We start from the raw sequence: 18,328 nt of genomic DNA, 5'->3' as shown, positions 1-18,328 counted from the left end.
AGCCCAGTCACAACCATCACAAACAGCACACAAGACAAGTGTAGTAACGCTGTAGTAACACTGTAGTTACCTCACAACAGCTCTACATCTGAGAGTGTGTCCTGTGAGGAGTGTGTGTCCTGTGAGGAGTGTGTCCTGTGTTTGGTTGTTCTATATGTTAAAGAGACAGACGGACAGATGGACAAATGGACAGATGTCCTTCCATCGTGCCAGTGAAAGACTGACCAGACAGAATGGGAAAGTAATGAAGTAATGATTATTGTCTATGATCTATGTCTATTCTCTCCTCTACCTCACCTCTCCCCTACCTCTCCTCTCCTCTCCTCTCCTCTCCTCTCCTCTCCTCTCCTCTCCTCTCCTCTCCTCTCCTCTCCTCTCCTCTCCTCTACTCTACTCTACTCTAATCTACTCTACTCTACTCTCCTATCTATTCTATCCTCTACCTGTCCTCCCCCTTCTCCTCTCCTCTCCTCTCTCTTTACCCAGCCAGCCATCAGCAGGAGGGTCCCCCTACATGAGCCTGGTCCTGCTCAAGGTTTCTTCCTGTTAAAGGGGAGTTTTTCCTTGCCACTGTTGCTTGTTGGGGGTTGGGCCCTGGGATTCTGGAAAGCGCCTAGAAACAATTTTGATTGTAAAAGACACTATATAAATAAAAATTAAATTAAGTTAAATTAAATTAAAGCTTGCTGGAAACATAGCATCATTCCGTGATCCGAGCCGTCCACATTTCCCAGAATTGCAGCGGTGATGCGTCAGAGCTGCGGGCAGCTGTGATTGGCTGAGAGCCGCCGGGGCACCAGGTCACCTGGTGAGAGTATAAAGCAGGTGTGACGGAGGGGCTCCGTTCTGAATCTACGGGAGAGGCTGAGTGTTCTGTTCCACCATGAGGGTTCTGGTTCTGCTGCTTGTGCTCGCCGTGGCTCCGGACCGAGGGGGTGCGCATGCCACCATGCAGGTGACTGGAGGATCAGGTGGGAAATGTAGCTGAGTGGTTGCAGGTGTTCCAGGCGCAGACAGTTATTGAACTAGAGTGTTGAGAGGCTTTATCTGAGTGATCACTGATCACTGATCACCGAGCACTGATCACTGATCACTGATCGCTGATCACTGATTACTGATCACTGAGCACTGATAACTGTTCACTGATCACTGATTGCTGAGCGCTGATCACTGATTACTGATCACCGTGCAGTGATTGCTCATCACTGATCGCTGATCACTAAGCCCTGATTACTGATCACTGAGTGCCGATCACTGATCACTGATCACTGAGCACTGACCACTGAGCAGATTCCAGGCTTGGTCATCCTTCTCCTCCTCTACAGGTTGCAGTTGCTTTAATAATCTGTTCTTTTCTGGAACCTCAGTCCAAATGTTGCAAATGGATGCATGGCAGCTTTCTGATTGGATCAGTTCAGATCAAATATTAAATCAGAATAGAATTCAAGACAGATGTTAGGTAAGATTAGAATAGATTACAGTATTTCAGTTCAAATAATGAATTATATTAGATCAGATCTATTTCGTTAGATCAACATTTAATCAGATCACATTAGTTTAGATCACATCAACTGTTAAATGTCATTTTAGATTACTTATTATTAATTATTATTTTTCCGGACTATAAGTCGCACTTTTTTTCATAGTTTGTCAGGGGGTGCGACTTGTACTCCGGAGCGACTTAAATAAATACATTATTACGGAATTTCACAGTTCCTTTTGCGATGCAGAAGAAGAAGCGGTGCTTCGTCTATGGAGTTAGACTTGATTGTTTGGTAAACTTGCTCGGATGTTCTTTATGCTATAGTTATCTGAATAACTGTTAATATGTTATGTTAACAAAGCAGACACGTACTCAGTTCGTTGTGGGTCATGTAGCTGAATTTGTTACGTTAGCATACCCTAACGCTATTGCTAATCCATGCTAATGGATTGCTAATTGCCTTTCAAGATGAAATGTATGTTCTTGGTCTCGGATTTTATCAAATACATTTTCCCCCAAAATGCGACTTATAGTCCGGTGCGATTTATATATCTATTTTTCTTCTTTATTATGCATTTTTTGGCTAGTGCGACTTAAACTCCGGAGAGAAATATAGTCCAGAAAATACGGTAGATAAATTTAGATATTAGATTAGATAAGGTCAAATATTTCATTAGAATAGATAAGATTAGATCAAATGTTGAATCAGATTAGATCAAATATTAAATTGAATTACATTAGATCAGATTAGGCTCGTCTCACATCAGATCTTGAGGAAGTTGTGACATGTATACATTTCCTGATGTGCAGTGTTCCAGATATGAATCAGATTACGGGATGTTCCTATTGGTGAAGGTGGACTGAGGGACTCATGTGAATCCACCTGCTCTAACAGTCCGATGTTCTGCAGGTTCTGTTCAGCTCAGGAGGGGAACTGCAGGACAGCTGCAGCTGCTGCAAGAGTCCAACCCGTGTCTGACCTTCAGGGACAACGAGGACCAGCTGCTGTGTAACAGGAGCAAGTTCAACCTGAACCCGTTTGGCCTCCGCTTTGGCAAGCGCTTCATTTACCGCAGAGCCATGAAGCAGGCACGGACACACACTCGGTCCCCTGTGTCTCAGGAGGTTCCCACCTGAAGACCTGGGACTGCTGCACACCTGTGTCTGTGAATAAAACTTTTTTACCACACTGGCAGGCTTCACCTTTGTCTAGTTCAGATAATCCTCTTTCAGGTTCCAGGTCAGACATGTCTTTCCGACCTGCAGGAGGGTGGAAAGTTGTACACTAACATGTCCTATTAAGCTAGACTTTAAAACAGATTTTAGCAAGTTTTATATATGGAAGTGTAGCTTGTTTTGAAACCCTTAATCAGGTGTTTAGAGACCTCTACTGGTGCTTTGATTCTCTGCAAAAGAAAATCACACTCACCCTCACAAGAATGGCAACCAGGGTCAACTTTATTCAATTTCACGGCTGGTTTCAAGTGACAACAGGTGTGAAACAGGTTTGTGCTCTTCCTGTCGGCCATGTTTGCTGACTGAGATAGTGACACAGGAGGAGAGGAAGAAAGTAGGAGAGCTGCCGTCTTGTGCTCATTTATGTGCTGCAGTAGAGAAGCACCGATACAGCAGGAGGGTTCAAAGGTGGACATGATGGAGCCGCAGCAGGGAGGTGGGTCCTGATCCTGAACTACAACAGTACGGTGGAGAACAAGGACTCACAAACACAGGGACACAGTGATCAGAGCAGATGTTCTCATCTTCATGTTCTGGGGAGACGACAGCAGCGCTGCTGTGGCGAGCACAGTGTGGGTGCTGCGCAGGGGCTCAGATGTCCTTCAGGTCCTTCTGGATGGTCCACAGGGTGTCAGCGCTGTTCCTCAGCTGGGACACCTCTTCCTCTGTGAGGCTCATGTTGACCACGCTGCTCACACCGCTGCTGTTCAGCACACATGGCAGGGACAGGAAGACCTCCTCATCGATGCCGTACATGTCCTGTCCAAACACACATATGAATATATGGATCTACACATATGTATACGATGACAGCAACAAAGTGCGCTAGCAGAGACAGTCCAAGAGAAACAGCTGAATAAATAACCTGGAAGGTTTGGCTGTGGGGGGGGGGGGAGAAAGGGGGAGGGATGTAGAGAGAGGGATAGGGGGGGGCAGCCCTACTTTGACCATGGTGGAGACCGGGTGGACTCGGCTCATGTTCTTGACGATGCTCTCGGTGAGGTCGGCCACACTCAGGCCGATGGCCCAGTTGGTGTAGCCCTTCAGCTTGATCACCTCGTAGGCACTAAGACAAAAGAAGCTCGGTTAGACCTCCATCATTCTGTTCCCAGTGAAGAACTCTCCTCTCTCATCCCTTCTTCCTTCCTCCGTCATGCTCAGACTGACATGTTGCTGCTCCCTCTGCTCACACACGGTGGGTTGGATCCTAAAGGTCAGTGCTTCTGAACATCCTAGAGGAGGAACCTTGATGTTGTTGGAATAGTTGGGTGTGCATGTGGCAGTGCTGTGGTTTCCACAGCAACCATGGCTAATGGCTGATAGCATTTCTTTATTTGATCTGCTGTTCATTAACGGGGGGGTCATGTGATCACTCAGCAGCCATGTTGGGGGAACGTGTCTGCTGTCCATCAGACTGGTGGATCTCAGAACACCTCACCTGTGTCTGTCTGTCCCTCCTTCATTAGAACAAACAATGATGCTTCTTTCAAAATAACAATGGTAATAAGAAGAAAAACAGCTCATCAGATCAAGAGCAATCCCAACAGGATCAAGAACATTCCCAATGGGAAGATTCTGGTTCAATTCTACTCCTCTAACATCCATAATCCAATCAATAAAAGATCCCAAAACTAGACCCTAACCTCAAAGTTTATGGAAAACGAATCAAATAATGTAATTTGGAGGACTTTGATGATGATCTTCTGATAGATGGTTTGATGGGGAGACGGTGGAGGCTCTGGAGGATGGTCGGGGAGAGATGATGCTTCTTTCAGACAGGTAGAAGGCGGAGAAGGTGATTGTGTGTGTTTGGACACCACCAGCAGTGGAACTGTGAAGACTGGGAGGACAAATGAAATGGAGGAGACCTAGCACCCCACTACAGGTGCTTTGTCTCCCAGGAGCAGGACAGGAAGGGGACAGAGCAGGCCAGGAGCACCTGGTGGAGGTGGAGGGTCCACCAACAATCAAGAGTCAATGGAAAGCTGTAACCAGCCAGCTGTGTATGCTGATCAACCCAGGACCAGTAAGCCCCTAACTTACTGGTCTTGCTAATGCTAACTTGTGGGGTGGCTGGCGCAGATCGCTCTATAGACTGCTGCGTTATGAGTCACAATTGCTCTGGCTATGATATGTAGGGGCATCTTTGATCTAGCATGAAATTAGCCGTAGCCAGCCAGAGGAAAACTGGTGAACAACAGCGTGACAGATGAATGATGATGTCTTTGCTGAGGTCCAAAGGGTAAAGATCCGCTGCTACCTGGTGTGTGCATTAGCTACATGCTGAGACTGGCACTGAGCCAGAGGTGGGCTACACTGGAAGAGGGCTACAGCGTCGTTAAGGCAACAACCGAGCTGGACTGCCGAGAACGTACCTGTCCACCACTGCCTTATGTGTGGACTTCCACTCTTCTTTGTCTTCTTCAGTGCCAATGTCAGGATTTAGCTTCTGTAGGTTGACTCCTGCAACATTAGCACCACTCCATACCGGAACTGAAACACACAATCATGAGCTGCCTCACAACCAAAGTGTTCGGTATATGTTGTACTGTGAGTAATAATGATCGAGCCTATAACCCCAAAATAATGAGAACCCTAGGACACACCGCTGGTGTCCCCGTGCTCTCCCAGCACCCATCCGTTGAAGGAGCTGGCGTGGATGCCGAGACGCTCGGCCATCAGGTAACGGAAGCGAGCTGAGTCCAGGTTGGTGCCACTGCCAATGACGCGGTGTTTGGGAAGACCACTCAGCTTCCAGGTCACATAGGTCAGAACATCCACTGTGAAGGTTTAATAAGTTTTCTTTAAATTCAGATTTAGTTATGTATGTTAATTTTTGTGCATAAGCCTGCACACCGGGGTTGGAGACCACGATGAGTGTGCAGTTGGGGCTGTGCTTGACGATCTGCGGGATGATGGACTTGAAGACGTTCACGTTCCTCTGCACCAGGTTGAGGCGGCTCTCCCCCTCCTGTTGACGGACGCCCGCCGTCACCACCACCAGTCTGGAGTCGGCAGTCACAGAATAGTCTGGAGGAGCAGCAGGAGAGGTGATGGTGGCGTCGCTAAAATGCCTGGACAAGTCATAACGGATGCACTCAGTCACCTTTGCCAGCAACTATTTTGGAGGTCTTGAGGAAGAGGCTGCCATGCTGGAGGTCCATCATCTCCCCCTTCAGACGGTCCTCCATCACATCCACTAGAGCCAACTCATCCGCCAGGTCCTGAGTTCAATTCAATTGAATTCATCTTATAAAGCGTCATTATATATAAAGCGTTTGTTACAGTCACTGTGGTCAGAGTATAAAGTAGGATATTGTTGCCAGAATAGTTATATTGCCACTGTTTCTTACCCGCAGCAGGATGCTAATGGCACAGGCCATGCCCACCTGGCCCACCCCCACCACCGTCACCTTGTTCCGAGGGGGCTCAGAGCTGCTACCTGCCAGAGGGCTGATGAGCTTCTGCAGCACGGAGGACATGATGCTGTGGACAGACACATGCTGCTCAACATTCCAAACAGACGTCGTTCCAGAGCTGCCAGCTCACGAGATCTTTAATCGTCTACACTGATAATCTGCATCTACAGGTATCTCTGCCTTCATAGTTGTATGCTGACCTCCAACCCCGCTGACCCACTCAACTCGATTCTACCGGCAGTTTATTTTTATTAATACACTGCTCAAAAAAAAGGAACATAGGAACACTTTTTAATCAGAGTATAGCAACCTATCAGTCAAACATCTGGGGTATTGATCTGGTCAGTTAAGTAGCAGAGGGGGTTGTTAATCAGTTTCTGCTGCTTCAGAAGGTGCATCAGAAGGGCAACAATGATTGGCAACGATTGATTGATTGATTGATTGATTGATTGATTGATTGATTGATTGATAGTAGTAGCAGCAGCAGCAGTAGTAGCAGCAGTAGCAGTAGTAGCAGCAGTAGCAGTAGTAGTAGTAGCATTTGTAGGAGTAGCAATAGTAGCAACAGCAGTAGCAGCAATAGTAGCAGCAGTAGAAGTAGCAGCAGTCATAGCAACAGTAGTAGCAGTAGAAGTAGCAGCAGTCGTAGCAACAGTAGTAGCAGCAGCAGCAATAGCTGTAGCAGCAGCAGAAGCTGTAGCAGCAGCAGCAGTAGCAGTAGAAGTAGCAGCAGTAGTAGCAGCAGCAGTAGCTGTAGCAGCAGCAGTAGTAGCAGCAGCAGCAGTAGCTGTAGCAGCAGCAGTAGTAGCAGCAGCTGTCATAGCAGCCGTAGCAACAGCAGTAGTAGTTGTAGCTGTATTCTAAAATTATAAATTTTAAAGGCACGACTGGAGCAGGAACTGTGATTAAAGACCTGGAGAGGAGGGTGGTTGCAGTAAGAAGGTTGAATAAGGCGTGACAACAGTGACAGGAGTTGTCTTAGTCCATCAGGGACACGTGTGTTGGCTCTCAGTCCAGCAATGACGTACTTTCATCTGAACATTAAAGGCATCATAAATGTGCAAAACATGTTCCAGCAGAGTAGCACAAGCTTTAGAAACAGCCTCTGAAGAACATGGTTAAAGAAGGACCCAGATGCTGCAGAACCCCGCTTTGGAGACTAGTTTATCTGCTTCAACGGGCATCGCCTCACATTGTGCTAAACGGACTGTTGTGAACATTAACCAATAACCCAGTTTAACGCTATATCAGAAGAAACATTTTAACTCGGAAAATAGGAATTAACCCCCCCCACACACACACACACCAAAGCTGTTGCCTGGCTGAGCTGTGGAATCTCTCTGGTCCTGAAACGGCTTTTTCTGACCCCCAACTAACGTGATTCCTTCTCTTCAATTGTGATGATGCCTGATTTGGTGACGCAAACAGCGTCAGGACCAACTCTGGTTGCGTAACAGCGCCGCCATTAACGTCCGTGATGCTGCCACACAGTGGACTCGACCCCCCCTACCCACCCCCAACACTCACCCCGCCACAGTGGACCTAAAACCCCACCAGGCGCTCAAGTATTCAGAAAAAAATGATGATATATTCTGACAAGGTTAATAAAATGGCCGCGCATCTAGTCACGGCATGTGAGTCCAGTGAAGGTGTTTCATTATAGGTCGCTCCAATGTCAAGTGCAGCGCGGGAGAACGTACAGGGGTCGATGTTAGGATCGATGTTCTTCATCACAGAAATCTAATGTATGCTAATAGAAAACTGCAGCTATTATTATTAAGTATTAACATAGTTTCAATTCCGTTATCTTTAATCTGGCGAAAAAACGGATCAAAGATGCTTGAGTCCAAAAGTAAATGTCCTCTTTAAGACCGCCTGAAACTGTTACAGAATCTCAACCGAACCCGCAGCATCAAGTCTGCTCAGCAACGCCACAAAGAAAGAACAGGAACACTCACAGATGCGCACAGGCTCGGTTATGTGGACAAGCTCGGTTCTGTGGACAAGCTCGGTTCTGCGGTCCGGATGGATGAGCTGCGACCAGATACCAGAGGAATAGAGAAGATGGAGCAGGACAAAGTGGCGGAGTGTGAATGTGACCCACAGCGTTGCATGTGCCGGAGCGGTGGGGGGGGGGTTCAGCTTCACCAACAAGTGACCAGTGAGGACCCGGAGAGGGGGCAGATGCATGTGTGTGTGTGTGTGGGGGGGGGGGGGGGTTCTCACAATTTAATTTTGATTCTTTATTTTCATGAGTGGCAGAATTTCTTATATATCCATGTTATTGTAGGCTGATAAAACTTCCATCAGTACCCCCCACCCAACACACACACACACACACACACCGCTGTGCTGTGATGCTGTGCAGTGATGCGGGCTGGTGTTAAACCATGATGCTACAGTTACAACTGATGCCTGTTAATGCAAAGATTTACTTGATTAGTGAATTTGTTTAAAAACCCTGTGTGTGTGTGTGTGTGTGTGTGTGTGTGTGTGTGTGTGTGTGTGTGTGTGTGTGTGTGTGTGTGTGTGTGTGTGTGTGAGAGAGAGAGAGAGAGTGAGAGAGGGCCAGAGCCGGGACGCTGTGCCATTGCGTGCTAAGAATGAGGAGATGAAGAGAGGCTTGTGATTGGTCAGTGGCTGGGGAAGGGGGCGGGGCCAAAACTCTGTTACATAAAAGGGTAAAGCAGCCTCCATCTTTGTCTCTGACAGGCAGCGAATGACTGCAGCGCCAACTCTGTTCTGAAGGGACACATCCAGAATACATAACGTGTTCACACTCAGACTGAAGCAGGTTTGATGCCAACACCAGTATGAGACCAGCGGACACAGGTGAAACATGAGAAAAGTCCTCAGAAAGTTCAGGCCTCCGGCAGCTCTTTCCCCAAGAGACTGTGACTTAACCCCCAAAACTAGACGTCAGTCTGTTTGTCTGCGTATGGTGTTGGTCTCACGCTGGAGGGTGAACCCCAGTGAAAGGATCGATGAGAGAGATCGCAGACGATGAGTCTGATTAGAGACTCATCGAGACTCTCACGTTTCATCAAGATGCCTGCAATCTTGGAAATCTCATATTTAAAATGTTACAATTCTCCTCAAATAAATCTAAAGAGAATCTTGAGATTGCCTAACCTTGTCTAAACCATTGAAAACCAGAGAACCATTTTCATGCAGGCACTTTTTTGGTCCTGATCCTGGGGCAGCATGGTAGTGCAGTGGTCAGCTCTATGGCCCCCGGTAACGGGGTCATGTGACTCCAGAGTGACCAAAGGGAAGCAGTGGCCTGGAAGAACCAGGAATGCTGGATTGTTGGACGGAGGGCAGCTTTGATTCCTGCCAACCATCCAGGTCAGTGTTCAGGTGTGTGTTCAGGCACAAGCAGCAGATCCTCTGGTGAGTCTCAGAAAGGAAACTGAGCCTGGTAGGGACCCGAACCCGACCAGGACAGAGGCCAGGACTGAGACTACACGTCTGATCGTGTGCTTAATGTGTTTCTGCTGTATCCTGACCAAGAATCAGCTGAGTTTCAGACGTTCCATGATGTGTACAAACACAATACTGACAAAAGTTGGCATTTGAAAAGCTAAAATTTAAAGATCAGCTGGCTTTGTTCTGCTTGAAGAGACAGGAGGAGCTAATATGAACAACCGACTTCATCTATCAACAGGTGGAGGACGTGTCATCACATGTTCTTCATCTAAATGTACTGAGTAAGTTGGAATATATCACTACAAGCAACATTCTAGGGTGTGTGTGAGATTTATTAAAATTTGTTTTATGGAACTTTCCTTACAAATGATGTATCTTCATTGTGATATTTACCCAAGGGAGGTCTTCAGGGGGGGACAGTCCTCAGTAACATAGAGACTGATGTCCAAGGGACCCAACTGGCACCAACCATTCAGATGGAGACTGGACAGTGTCTATTTTGGCGCTTCTGGAGCCGTTACCAACATTTGTAACAAGGTTCACTAACATCTGACTCAGATGGAAGAGTAACTCAACCTGGTCTCACCTTACATTGATGTCCGTATTCAACATCAATGAGATCTCTTTTTCTTCGCAGCTTTTCTGGCTCACACGACTCACAAGCCCTCCGCACTAGTGTACGTCTCCTGAGGGACGGATGGGCAGTATGCATACTGGGTACAGTACATTAACCATTAGAGTATGTCCACACCAGATCCTAAAACTGATAAATGCTGGTACTCCTCGCCCTTTTGGGCAGTGCCTCCCTCAGACTCGGGTCCTCTACCAGAGGCTTTGGAGCTTGAGGGTTCTGCGCAAGATCTTAGCTGTTCCTAGGACTGCGCTCTTCTGGACAGAGATCTCTGATGTGGTTCCTGGTATCTGTTGGAGCTGTCTACTCAGCTTTGAGATTTTCTGGGGCATCAGACTTTTTCTGTCTTTGAACGCCAGTCATGTTCCAGCAATACTGCACTGTAGAGCAGACCTCCCATCCAGGGGTACCCTCAATGCCAAATAGAGACTTCACCCAGGCGTAGTGAGCCTTGTCTGGGATCGGTATTTGAGACATGGGAGAACCCTTGGTGTCCTAGGTCCTGCTCCCTTCATGATCAGCATGCACCTCTGGGGGTAGATGCACTGGCTCACCATGGGCCTTGTACCCGTCTATGCACTGAATGTGGACCTGGCCAGTGAGTGGTTCAACCTAAGGACTGTGGAGCTACCTCCCTACATATTTGAGACTATTCAAAATGCTTGGTCCCCCTCAACAAGCTTCACACGGGAAAGCTCCCAGAGTTCTGTCGCTGTGATCCTGGCTTTTAGGACATGGTGTACAGGGGAAAGGCTTTTTCCGTCGTCAATAATAACTGGCAGCTACCTCTGCATGTCATGTTGGTTTTGAGGGGAAGGTCGTGGGGCAGCATCCCTTTAGACTTTAAAGACTGCGTTCTTGTTGGCACTTGCATCAGCTAAGTGGGTAGAGGAGATTCCTGCTCCTTCTGTTAAACAGGCTGTACTACATTTTCTTTAGGAAACACAAGGCGACTTTGCAGCCTAACCTGGCTATTATTCCTAAGGTGTTGGGGTGAGGTTCTTTGATTTATCTGGTCTCTTTCTGTCCCCCGTCATCCTCCTCAGATGGGCATCAGCTGTACATGTTGTATCCAGTATGGACATTATGCAACTACATTGGACAAAACCAAGAGCTTCAGAAAAAGTGACCAGCTTCTCGTATCCTGGGCAAAAAACCACTTAGGAAAGCTAGTCCCAAAATAGTGCCACTCTCCTTGGATTATTAAGGCTATCTCCTTATCTTATGGCTCTGAAGTTTTGCAGCCATCAGAAGGGCCGCATGCACATTCTACCGGAGGCCTGGCCACTTTGTGGGACCTTTTCAAAGGGATCTCCACTTACCTTTACCAGGTTCTAGGCCACAGCCCCTCCATTAGCCCATTCAGTGCTTGCGGTGGCTAACGGTCAGTGACACTCATTTATAGACAGTTAGTCCCCAGGTAACATCTGCTAACCAATCCAGGACAGTTTCCTATTGGGAGACGTCAAACAAATTCTGTATAAGAGAACTTTAGGTTACTTGTGTGTTTCACCAGACCACACAACAGGCTAACATTTTGAGGACCAGGAACTATTGGTCCTGTGCTATCAATGTCTGCACTGTGATGACACTATTGGCATGTAGCCAGCACAGATCAGTCAAAATTGCATGTTAAAGGTTGAAGGAGTTGTCATTTTGTTTGGAGCCAGACCAAGTGCCACCTGACATTTGTTAAAAGTGTGTGAAAATGTGTTTGTGCTCAGTAGGCGGACAAAACCAAAACTGTCTCTCAACAAGCAAACGATCTATCAAGAGGTTTCACCATCATGGATTCATTTATTACATGTTGTTCTTAATTCAAAACTAGTTTTGACACTTACGATCCATTGACCGTCCTCTCCGAAACAGCCCCCTTTAACAGGAAGAACCCTTGAACAGGACCTCTTACAGCAGTCCGCCTGCCGTACCTGGACAGGGAGCTGGATCCACAGCAGGAGCTCTGGTCGCTAAAACTTCTACTATTAGAGGCTCTGAGAAACTAGGAGGAATGCTGCGATGATCTCGTGACGTCAGCTTCTCCAGAGAACTCAGGCGCACGCAGGCAGTTGTGGAGCTAAAACTGGGACAGAATTGTTTCAGCTGTGTGGAGGACAGCAGGACTGGTGTCCAGGTCACATGTGAGGGAAATGACAGCTCTTTGTCTGTCCTGCTTTATGTTTTTCAGCAATAGTAACAACATCTCAAGCTAAGAGCACAAAATGGGATCCATTTCCCCTGACCTCTCACACATTAGCAGCAGCAGGCCCTGCTAGATACGAGTCCCCACCACGAAGAGAGATGGTCCTACGAGCACACAAATGGATGATGACGTGTGTGATGCTGTGGCCCCGTTATGAAGAACATGCCCTTCCATTTACTGCAGCATGATTCCGATCTGCTGGGACTAACCGTCGCGTGTATAGGAACCATTATTCGAGAACCATCATGAGGCCTTCAACTGCAGCTTTTATCCGTCTGAAAAACATCTAATCTTCACTGAGAGTGGGAGGATTTGCATTAATCATCTCTGCGAATTCACGGCAGCGGTCCACTTCCTCCTCCCCTTCTCAGGCTTATTTTAAATATGAAGGGCCTTCAAACTTCCAGATCCAGAGTTCCTGGAACAGTTCTGGTAACTCAGTCTTCCAGGGTGACACCAGCGCTGCTCCTCCTATGTTGAAGGTAAACCCAGTCCCTGTCCTGCACTAGTCCCGACAGGGCCCAGTTTAGAGCCACGGAGGGTGGAGCACCACCTGAACTCTGAAGGATCTGGAGGTGCTTCATTATTCTCTGATGTTTCCACTCCTGGAACAGCCACAGCTGGGTGTGTATTCAAAGTGATCTCATGTGAACCATCATGTCCTCAGAGGATCACTGGAGCTGCAGATCCACCTGAATCCCAAACTCAACAGCACCTTTATGACATGAGAGCGGGTGTGCGACCCTGTTGTAGAGGATCAGCTTCATAACCAGAACCTCACACTCGACTGGGAATCGGTAAACTTGGTAGGACGGTCAGACCGCTGCTGGGACGAATTCTGGACCAGTTGGTGCACAACAGTAGCAAGTTCATTCATAGCTGTGAACTAGAAGCTGCATCAGGTCAGAAACAGAAGTACAGATAAGTTCAGGGAACCTCTTTTATTAGAGTTTCAACACTTTCTAAGGACAGGAAGTGACAAAAGCAGACTGGAGAGAATGTTTGGACAGTTCTGTGTTGAGTATCCAGGAGGACAGGTCAGGAGAGGACAGCTGCCTGTGTGCTGGAGCCCAGGAGAAGACATAAATACAGAAACCTGCTGTGTGTGAGGACAGACTTTAATCCGTCAGGCCCAGCTTCTTCTTCAGAGACTCTGGCATCTCTGGAGGAGGTGGGCGGGGGAGGCGGAAGTAGACCTTGACAGAGTCATAGATGAACCACTGCAGGGCGGTCAGAGTACCGATCATAATGATACGGGCAACCAGACCCTTCCAGACACCTGCCGACACAAACACAGCGGGTTACTCCTCCACCAAGCAGGGGGGCAACATGGTAGACCTGATACAGGAAATGTCCGTCCTCCAGGCTGCCAGCACCGGTGGGCCGCCCAGTGCTGCAGGAGGGCTGGAGGACAGGTGGACTGCTCTAACACGCCAATGACTCAAGCACCTCCGACAGTACAGCAGGAAGCTGCTGAGGAGCGAGGCTCAGGGAGCAGCGCCCTCCAGAGGTGGATCTAAGGAGCGTGTGGGTGCAGACGAAACACTGGATACGCACCTTTGGGCCCCAGCTTCTTGAGGACCTGGACAGCAGTGCTGCCCTTCTCCTTGTTCAGCACGGACACCACAGAGTCAGCAGGGTGGGACACAATGGCGCAGAAGACACCAGCTGTGGACACACAACAGTCATGAAACAGCCTGTCCAGCAGGAGATAATGAGGACATCTCCGTCCACACGTTTATGTCCACAGGCAACATCAAAGTGCAACAACCATTAGCCTCTTTAGAATCAAGAGCTAAAACACAGGTGTCGCACACTCACCAATGTAACCAGCAACGAAGGTGACCACCAGCTGCTCCGACTTGCTGCACTCGCTGCGAGGTTTGGGCACCACGTACTTGTAGAGCGTCTCCACAGTTCGCTCAAAGCAAGCAAACTTCATCATGGTGTAGGGGATCTGCCTCATCCACAGTGGGACCACGCCCTTATAGAACCTGGGGCAGGAGAGCAGACCCAACATTCAGCACCGATTGGCCGGCCTTTGTTCCTCGTTGGACAAACCACAACAAAGACGAGATGTGTCCGTCTCCCAGCACCACAGCAGCGAGAGCTGCCTGTGCAGAACACAGGCTTGTCGGTGCTGCAGGAGGGCTGGAGGACAGGTGGACTGCTCTAACACGCCAATGACTCAAGCACCTCCGACGGTACAGCAGGAAGCTGCTGAGGAGCGAGGCTCAGGAAGCAGCGCCCTCCAGAGGTGGATCTAAGGAGCGTGTGGACCCAACCCTAGCAGCTCCCTCCCCCCGTACCACCTATGAGCAGCTAAGGAGGCGGCATACTCACGCCCAGAGACCCTCCTCTGCAAACATCTTGGGGACGCACTGCCGGAGGGTGTTGGCGTAGCCTGGCTGGGTTTGGATCCGAACCTTGACGGCCTCCATTGGAGCCAGAGCAATGTCTGCAAAGAACTCGGCGCTGGCTGACGCAGCCAAGTACAGCGATGTCCTCCAGAGGTAGGTGTTCTCCTGTGAGACGCGGCACAACACGGGGTCACACATGCACGCCGAGTCCCCCCGCCACCACCTAGTGCTCTGCTGCTCTCACCTCTCCCAGCAGGTCACTGTAAAAGATCTTGAACACTTCGTAGAAGCCAAACTTGCAGAGCCCCTGCATGGAGTAGCCGATGAAGGTGGGGGCCCATCCCTTGGCCAAGCCTCGAACACCGTCCTCCTTCACCGTCACAGAGAAGCCGTTGCCGATGCTTTTGTATTTGTCTGGGTTGACCTGAGGAAGGGCAACACGTGAAGCCGTGAATGCGGGAAGAGGGACAGTGGGCGCCAACAGTCACAGTGAGCCGTCACAGAAGACGACCCGTGTTGTGGAGCTACTGTGGTGGTTTTTACGATGTTGAACTTCCCTCTAAGGGGGGGTCAGAGCCAGCAGCTGCTGCAGCTGCCACCTTCTGTTTAGTTTCCATACAAACCTGCAGGCGGCACTTGACAAGGTCGAGGGGCACCACTGCCGTGTGTGTGAGGCCGCAGCTCAGGATACCCCCAAACCCACACAGGGCATAGTATTTTGAAGAGCCGAACTCGCAGCTCACCTCTGTGATTAAAAAGCACAACATGCAACATGCAGGGTCACATGCAACACAGGACAATCAAGAGCACAGCAGGGAAGGGTCCTGCTGGGGCGGCGGCCTCGTGGCTCTGCCCGAAAACATGCCACCATCACGCCAGCAGGACCACATATCCGTCAGCAAAAGTGAAGTTAAAGGACCACAAGAGCACATAGACACGGCCATCTTTCAAATGGAAGGACCTGACCAGAAACCAGAGTAGGTCAGGTGCAGCGTGTTTAGCACTAAACATGACCTTTCCGCCACTTCTGGTCCTTTAACTTCTGATCACGAGTTCAGTTCATTCAAATCATCAAATCAACAATTTGACCCTGATTCTGCTCATACTCACCCACCTGTGATTAAGCTCTTTTCATTACAACACCGATATCACACATTGTTTATCTCCTCCTGATAACCAGCTGATGGTGTCAAACACCAGTATCACCCTTCTGAGTGCTCCAGCTGGTGTGTGACACCATTGACCTTCACCGTCCACCAGCGTCCTCTCAGTGGGGATCAGGAGACTCAGCAGGCACCAATCAACACAAACCATTGACTCGCCGCTCATGCATCCGTGCTGCGACTGGTCCAAATAACAGGGGTCACGGCACAGAACTGGGATCAGACCAACACTCCCATGCAGGTCAGCAAAATGAGGAAAGGTGTGCTGTTGCCATGGAGACAGACCTGCATTCTGCATTTGACCAGATCGAGCGGGACAACCGCTGTGTGTGTAGTGCCACAACTCAGAATCCCACCAAATCCACACAGGACGAGATACTTCTGAGAGCCGAACTCGCAACTGTCCCCCTCTGAAACACAGTGGAGACTGTAAGAAAATGGACATTTGAACTTTCTGCGTCTCCCTCAACCGCAAAGTCAACGCAACGCCATCAGCTCAAGTAAGAGTACCATCATTGAGTTACTGAACTGAGACTTCAATCCCCCCTTGAATACTGTGACGGGCAGGAAAACGTCCTGTGGAAACGGTGAACGAGGCGCTAAAAGATGACTACACACAACATGAAAATGACATTTCTAGTTGCTATTAGCATTCTCCCTGGCGACCTTTACTACCACACATAGAAGGGACACACGGAGGTGCACCTTCAGGGCAGACTTAGCATTTTAGGGTGGCAAACACCAAACTACAACTATGCAGGATGGTTGCAGCAAAGCTGTTTTGGTCAGTGTCCTGCAGCGACCATGTTAGCTAGCACTTTGTCCTTCCTTGTCCTCCACAGGCTTGTGGCCTGGTGAAAGCCCTGCACTTGGGCTAAATTCTTAAGTAGCTATGCTCAATGACAACGGTACATGCGGTTGATCAGCAATCCCTGTGCACGTTGACCTACGATGTCCCTCCACTGGCAACCTGAAATGTCTAGCTGCCAATGCTAACGTAGCATAGCTGCAGTGGTGTCCGCTCCGGGATTACCGTCTGAGGTGGCGGCTGCGGCCAGTTTCCGTGTGTTCTGCCTGGAGAGGTTTTGTTGCGGCTCCTCGACTTTCTGGAGGGCAAAGAGGGGCGCGCTGAACGGGTTGCCCCGGGCCAGTTGGGTCAAAGCGGTCGGGTACATGGTGGCGTCCTGCCTGCTGGCCGAGCTGCGCTGCAAATGAGCAACAAGTTAGCTTCACGTTAGCTTTAGCCAGTCTCACCGGATCCCATGTCACAAACTCGTCTGGACGTACGCACGTGACGCAAACAGGAAACGCTTATCTTGCCTCAAAAGTTAATTGCTGGACCTGACCTAACCCACCCAACCCGGTCTATAGTAAAGACTCCGATGTGGTCTTGACCAAAAGAAACAGTATTTTCTAGCTGAGAGTAAAGTATCAGGCTAAGCTAATTTGACCGCTTCAAGGTGGGATGCTCTAGCGGAGAGAACACGCACATGTCACGTAAACCAAGGAAGCGGACTCGAGGGTCGTTATTAATAAATAGATATTTTTAATAGCTCTGCACGAAAAAACCCGTTTTTAAAAGGTTATTTCACCTACTTTGTCAGTGTCTTAAAATGGCGCCTCTACTCGGGTGCAACCGGCTCAGAGAGGCTGAATGACCTCGGGGTAAATTCGGTCGTGGTGACGTCACGATTATTGGGAGCGGCTCTTCCGCTTCACAACCAGCGTGTTTTTTTCACAGCGCCACCCAGCGGCCTGCCCCCCCATTGACAGCCGAGCCGGGACAAGCTGTTAGAGTCAATTCAACATTAGATTCCATAAACTATAAAGTTACTCCCGGCCAGAGGGATCTCCAAAGATCTGGTGGTGAGAGGAGAAATGATCCACTCAGATCCACACAAGAAACAGGTGAGTCAGGTGGGGCCCCGGCAGGAAGTGAGTCGGCCCCACCCACCTCGGAACAGCAAACACGGGGAGGTTACTCATGTTTGTCCATATGGACCCTGCAAATCTCTCAGATCAAGACAGGGTCCAGAACCAGGGTCCAGGGCACCCAGCGGCCATGGTCTTCCCAGTCCATCAGGTAACTGCGCCTGCACTGTAGGAGCAGCCAAATGAGCTTCCTACGTGGAGACCAGCAGAAGCTGGGAACCAAGGGAGACCTCCAAAGGACAGAGACCAGAGTTCTAAGCTTACTCTACCTAGGGAAGGTGGACACTCCGGCTGGTGGGATTAGAGGAAGTTACTCCACACAATGAAGGCTCCAACATCTGGTTGTCCTGCTCACCACTGCTCCAAGCAGAAGTCGTGAGCTGCAGCGGGTCCTTGTTCATAATGGTTATAGGGATGAGACTACGAAGAAGGTAACGTGCTCCTGCTGCCCCCTGCTGGAGTAAAGGCAGACTGC

General features: G+C 49.1%; 2 protein-coding genes and 2 non-coding genes across 6 annotated transcripts; all 4 read right to left on the bottom strand.

The window, feature by feature from the left end:
* Nucleotides 1-2,919: 2,919 nt before the first annotated feature.
* Nucleotides 2,920-8,282, bottom strand: ldhba (lactate dehydrogenase Ba). Its single transcript, XM_029825318.1, has 8 exons — nt 8,097-8,282; nt 6,073-6,205; nt 5,826-5,943; nt 5,576-5,749; nt 5,326-5,499; nt 5,095-5,212; nt 3,662-3,785; nt 2,920-3,478 (listed from the first exon to the last, which is right to left on the bottom strand). The coding sequence occupies exons 2-8, from the start codon at nt 6,199-6,201 to the stop codon at nt 3,311-3,313; spliced, it is 1,005 nt and encodes a 334-aa protein (XP_029681178.1). The 5' UTR covers nt 6,202-6,205; nt 8,097-8,282; the 3' UTR covers nt 2,920-3,310.
* A 5,038-nt stretch (nt 8,283-13,320) lies between these two features.
* slc25a3a (solute carrier family 25 member 3a) lies at nt 13,321-17,657 on the bottom strand. 3 transcript variants are annotated; one of them, XM_011613131.2, is made up of 8 exons: nt 17,518-17,657; nt 16,955-17,126; nt 16,207-16,331; nt 15,003-15,182; nt 14,742-14,923; nt 14,220-14,392; nt 13,956-14,066; nt 13,321-13,677 (listed from the first exon to the last, which is right to left on the bottom strand). In XM_011613131.2, exons 2-8 carry the CDS (start codon nt 17,094-17,096, stop codon nt 13,517-13,519), a joined length of 1,074 nt encoding a protein of 357 aa, XP_011611433.1. In that variant the 5' UTR covers nt 17,097-17,126; nt 17,518-17,657; the 3' UTR covers nt 13,321-13,516. The 3 variants fall into 3 exon arrangements, with proteins under 3 accessions (XP_011611433.1, XP_003972669.1, XP_011611434.1); XM_003972620.3 differs by lacking the exon at nt 16,207-16,331 and adding an exon at nt 15,382-15,503; XM_011613132.2 differs by having other exon boundaries at nt 16,955-17,121; nt 17,518-17,634.
* On the bottom strand, nt 13,748-13,928 carry LOC115246721 (small nucleolar RNA SNORA53). The gene has a single exon (XR_003885821.1). It is a non-coding gene; the product is annotated as a small nucleolar RNA SNORA53 (small nucleolar RNA).
* LOC115246720 (small nucleolar RNA SNORA53) lies at nt 14,476-14,675 on the bottom strand. The gene has a single exon (XR_003885820.1). It is a non-coding gene; the product is annotated as a small nucleolar RNA SNORA53 (small nucleolar RNA).
* Nucleotides 17,658-18,328: the final 671 nt, after the last annotated feature.

Source organism: Takifugu rubripes, chromosome 18, assembly GCF_901000725.2.
Source record: "Takifugu rubripes chromosome 18, fTakRub1.2, whole genome shotgun sequence".
NCBI lineage: Eukaryota > Metazoa > Chordata > Actinopteri > Tetraodontiformes > Tetraodontidae > Takifugu > Takifugu rubripes.
The sequence above is the reverse complement of the archived record's forward strand: the minus strand, read 5'-3'. Positions and strand labels throughout refer to the sequence as shown.